This window comes from Euphorbia lathyris, chromosome 1, assembly GCF_963576675.1.
Source record: "Euphorbia lathyris chromosome 1, ddEupLath1.1, whole genome shotgun sequence".
Taxonomy (NCBI): Eukaryota; Viridiplantae; Streptophyta; class Magnoliopsida; order Malpighiales; family Euphorbiaceae; genus Euphorbia; species Euphorbia lathyris.
The window spans coordinates 84,042,431-84,046,633 of NC_088910.1; the positions used below are offsets into that span (position 1 = coordinate 84,042,431).

At 32.5% G+C, this 4,203-nt stretch overlaps 1 protein-coding gene across 3 annotated transcripts; it reads left to right on the forward strand.

Annotated features, from left to right (window-relative positions):
* The first annotated feature begins 238 nt into the window (after positions 1–238).
* On the forward strand, positions 239–2,788 carry LOC136204190 (S-adenosyl-L-methionine:benzoic acid/salicylic acid carboxyl methyltransferase 3-like). 3 transcript variants are annotated; one of them, XR_010675076.1, is made up of 4 exons: positions 239–394; positions 465–789; positions 1,624–1,878; positions 2,274–2,788. XR_010675076.1 is itself a non-coding variant. In XM_065995390.1 (4 exons), the coding sequence occupies exons 1-3, from the start codon at positions 320–322 to the stop codon at positions 1,837–1,839; spliced, it is 696 nt and encodes a 231-aa protein (XP_065851462.1). In that variant the 5' UTR covers positions 239–319; the 3' UTR covers positions 1,840–1,878; positions 2,274–2,788. The 3 variants fall into 3 exon arrangements, 2 of the variants coding, with proteins under 2 accessions (XP_065851462.1, XP_065851471.1); XM_065995390.1 differs by having other exon boundaries at positions 465–869; XM_065995399.1 differs by having other exon boundaries at positions 465–869; positions 2,555–2,788.
* The last annotated feature ends 1,415 nt before the right edge of the window (positions 2,789–4,203 follow it).

Sequence of the window (4,203 nt, forward strand, 5' to 3'; positions counted from 1 at the left end):
TTGACATATTCTAAAAAACATAGTTAAAACTTTCAGAAATAATATTGAAATTAAAATATATTGATAATGACACTAAAACCTAAAAGCCATATATATAAAAACATGTTAAATACGTGGGTGTATTTGATTTGATTTGATTATATGGATATGTTTGTTATGAAATGGTGTGGTCCTTAGTTTTACAACATGGAGAAATTAAATTAAATTATAGATAAATAAAGATCCACGGATGAATGGAGTGTCTTGCCTTGCCTGCCTATAAATTCATGCACTCAAAACATAACTCAAATCACATAAGAGATAAGAGATTAAAAAAAAAATGAAAGTAAGTGAAGCCCTTCACATGAATGTTGGAAAGGGAGAAACCAGTTATGCTCAGAACTCATTGCTTCAGGTATGCTCTTCTTATATCACATTAACATTAAAATTAACAAAGACAAGACTAATGGTTATTTGAATTGCAGCAAAAAGTGATAGCAATGACAAGGCCCATAGTTGAGGAAGCAATGAGGAAGCTGTACATGAATAAATATCCTGAGAGGTTATATATAGCAGATATGGGTTGTTCATCAGGACCAAGCACATTCCTTGCTGTTTCAGAGATAATCAATGTAGTAGAGAACATTTGTGGGAAAATAGGTCATGGATCTCCAGAATATCAGGTTTTCTTTAATGATTTACCTGGAAATGATTTCAACAACATTTTCAGGTTCATACCAAGCTTCCATGAAAAACTCAAACAACAATTTGAAACTGGAATAGGACCATGTTTCTTCGCTGGAGTACCAGGTTCTTTCTATCACAGACTTTTCCCTGCTAATACCCTTCATTTTGTCCATTCATCCTACAGCCTTATGTGGCTTTCTCATGTATGTAATCTTCTCTAACACTAACTTCCTTTTAAGTTTTGGCTCACAAACAAACTTCATTATTCATTATTCATTTCATTTCATATGTATTTGGAATTTTTAAGGATTCAAATACATGTGAAATGAGTCATGTACTCTCCACAAAATTTGATGTTTATAACTAATTAACTTCAACTTATGCCTGAATATGTGAAAGATAAAAACCTTACGCCCTTTCTCCAAAAATATTTTTCTCATTGTTCCATGTTTGTTTGCTAAGAAAAATAATTTACCTTAGTCAACATAAAAAAAAATAAAAAAATAAGAAAAATGTTTTACACTTTTGAAAAAAAAACTTAAAAACATTTTCCTAAATCCTCTGAGAACTTAGAGGCTGTTTGTTTTACCTACTGTGTTTGCTGTTGCTGTGTGGTATCATGGTTTGATGTTTGCAGTTAGAAAAAGCTGATTTTCAAAAAAGCAGAGGTTTTTTGCTTTTGTAAAAGACAAATAGTAGGTTACTATAAAGTGAATAGTTAAACATGAGCATGAAAATGAGCAATCAAACATCTGTTACTTTTTTTTCTTACTCTTTTGGAAATAACAATCAAATCCAAAAATATTTTATTTTCCAATAATTTTTTTCAATATTTTCTAAAATACAATATTTTTGAACCAAAATGAAAAAGATTAGGACCACAAATGACATTTTTTATCTTTATTATTTTATAATAAGTAATAAAAGATATAAGTTGTACTTGTGTAATTGCAATAGGTTCCTAAAAAGCTGGAGGGCAATAAAGGGAATATTTATATGGCTAGCAGCAGCCCAGCAAGTATTCTGAAAGCATATTATAACCAATTTCAGAAAGACTTCTCAACATTTTTAATGTGTCGTTCAAAGGAATTGGTATCAGGTGGTTGTATGGTTTTAACTTTTTTGGGCAGAAGAAGTGAAGATCCTTCCAGCAAAGAGTGTTGCTACATTTGAGAACTTTTGGCTATAGCTCTCAACCAAATGGTCTTGGAGGTAATTCATCACATCTTTTTATTCAACCCTTTCAAATTTCATTAACTCTGTAAATAGAGTCATAAAAATTTAAATCCTTCGCCAGTCCTTCTAAAAGAATTTGATATCATAATAATTAATAAATGGAATAAAATACAAATTTAGCCATTAAAAAAAATGGAATTTAATATAGAATATATAAAAAAAGTGTAATTTTAAATCTAATACAATTTCAATCCTCTCGAACAAAAAATACACGTCATTGATTTCTATACTGCCCACATCAATATTCTCGTATTATCCACATGACATGACATGACATGCCATAAAAAAAAAAAAAAAAAAAGTAGAATCATGTGACTTGTACCTTACGCCCCTCTTCTCCAAAATCACCTAAATGATGCATGAAATTGCAGGGAGTGGTAGATAAAGAAAAATTGGAATCATTCAACATACCTCAGTATACACCATCCTCATTTGAAGTGAAATCTGAAATAGAAAAGGAAGGCTCTTTTAGCATTGATCGATTGGAGGTATCTGAAGTGAATTGGAATGCTTATAAAGATGAATCTGTAATTTCAAAGAAACACAAAGATGAAGGATATAATGTTGCCATATGCATAAGGGCTGTGTCTGAGCCCTTGCTCCTTTCCCATTTCGGATTCCATGAATCAGTTGTTGATGATATTTTTCGTAGGTATCGATCAATCGTTGCCGACCGAATGGCTAAAGAGAAGACAAAGTTCATCAATGTTACTGTTTCAGTGACTAAGAAACCTTAATTTTCTTATCAACAACACTGTGTATTGTATTGTATGGTATTGTGGTCCTTCTTTTTCCTGGATTGTAACACAATCGATTATTGTGGTCTGTAATGGACTTTGTTTGGTTCATCATTTGTTCCTATCTACTATTATTATTGTTGTTGTAATTCTTCCTAATCATCTTATTTTCCTTTCCAAATACTTATCAACTTATGTTTCTTAACTTTAACTCAATATTTATGTCCTACTATTTAAAGTGAAGAAAAAAGAGTTGTAATAAGGATAACCATATTAGTTTTTAGTTCATTATCATTCAATAAGAGAATTGTCTCACACATTCATTTTCTCGGATCCTAAACATTAGTAGATAACTAAACTTGGATACTCTGAAAAATAAATAGTCAAGTTAGAACTACGACATACACTAACACTAAATACTTAAGGGTATGATGGTTGGTGTACAAAATGAATTCCTTACCGATCAAATAAGGTTCCCATATTTTTGGTGAGCAAAAATGAAGTAAAATTTCTTATCATAAGTTTCTCATTTCATCATTGCTTCAATAAGTTTTTCATTAAAGTAGGCAAGACACTACTTCTCCTCCATTAGATTCCCTCTAATTAACTTTATGTTGGCATCACACTCTACTCCAATTTCTCTTCCCATAAAAAATCCCACCCTTTCTTTGGGCATTTGGTCAGAAAGGATAAAATAGTACTGAAGTTTCGAATAAACATGCGATAAAATGTAGCCAATACATGGAAACTCATGATTTGTCTTACATTTGTCAATACAAAAATCCCTCTCTCTGATTGTTCTGACCACATCTTTATCCAGTAGGATTCATTTCCTACTAATAATGTACCCTAAGAATATCAATACGAGTAGCATGAAATGACACGTTTTGGTGTTGGCAAATAGTTGGTTTTTTCGCATGTGGCCGAACACAACACTTAGGTGCTCCTGATGTTCATCCAAGTCTCGGATGTGCATTAATATATCATCAAAGTAAACCAAAACAAATTTCCTAATAATACACCTACAAAACGTGGTTCATTAAATGTATGAAAGTGCTTGGCACATTTGTCAGGCCGAAAATCATAACTAGCCACTCATACAATATGTCCATTGTCTTGAAAGCTCTCTTCATTCGTCCCCGATCTTGATCCAGATCTGGTGATAACCGCTCCTTAGGTCAATCTTTGATAAAAAACTTCAACCCTCTTATTTGATCTAGCATACCATCCAAAGCAATGGGAAAGTAGTATCAGATCGTGATATTATTTATAACACATATCCGCCATGTCTCATCATTCTTAGGCATAGACAGTGCAAGTACCGTGCAAGGACTCATGCTTTCCTGAAACTTCCCTTTCCGTGATAGTTCGTCCATTTGTTTCCTCATAACTACTGCATCAAGAGGTCTCATTTGATAGTGTGGAAGATTTGGCAGGCTAGCACTAGGCATGATGTCAATGTGATGCTGGATGTCCTATATTATTGGTACCCCCCGACGGAAATTCATCAGGAAAGATGATATGTGTAAATTATACTTAATTATTCAAGGTGTTTAGAAGTGAT

Excerpts from the sequence above, each read along its gene's own strand:
- LOC136204190 (XM_065995390.1), top strand. The coding sequence starts at position 320 with ATGAAAGTAAGTGAAGCCCTTCACATGAATGTTGGAAAGGGAGAAACC. Across the intron at positions 395-464 it reads CTCAGAACTCATTGCTTCAG|CAAAAAGTGATAGCAATGAC; the intron begins GTATGCTCTTCT and ends TTTGAATTGCAG. Across the intron at positions 870-1,623 it reads GCCTTATGTGGCTTTCTCAT|GTTCCTAAAAAGCTGGAGGG; the intron begins GTATGTAATCTT and ends TAATTGCAATAG.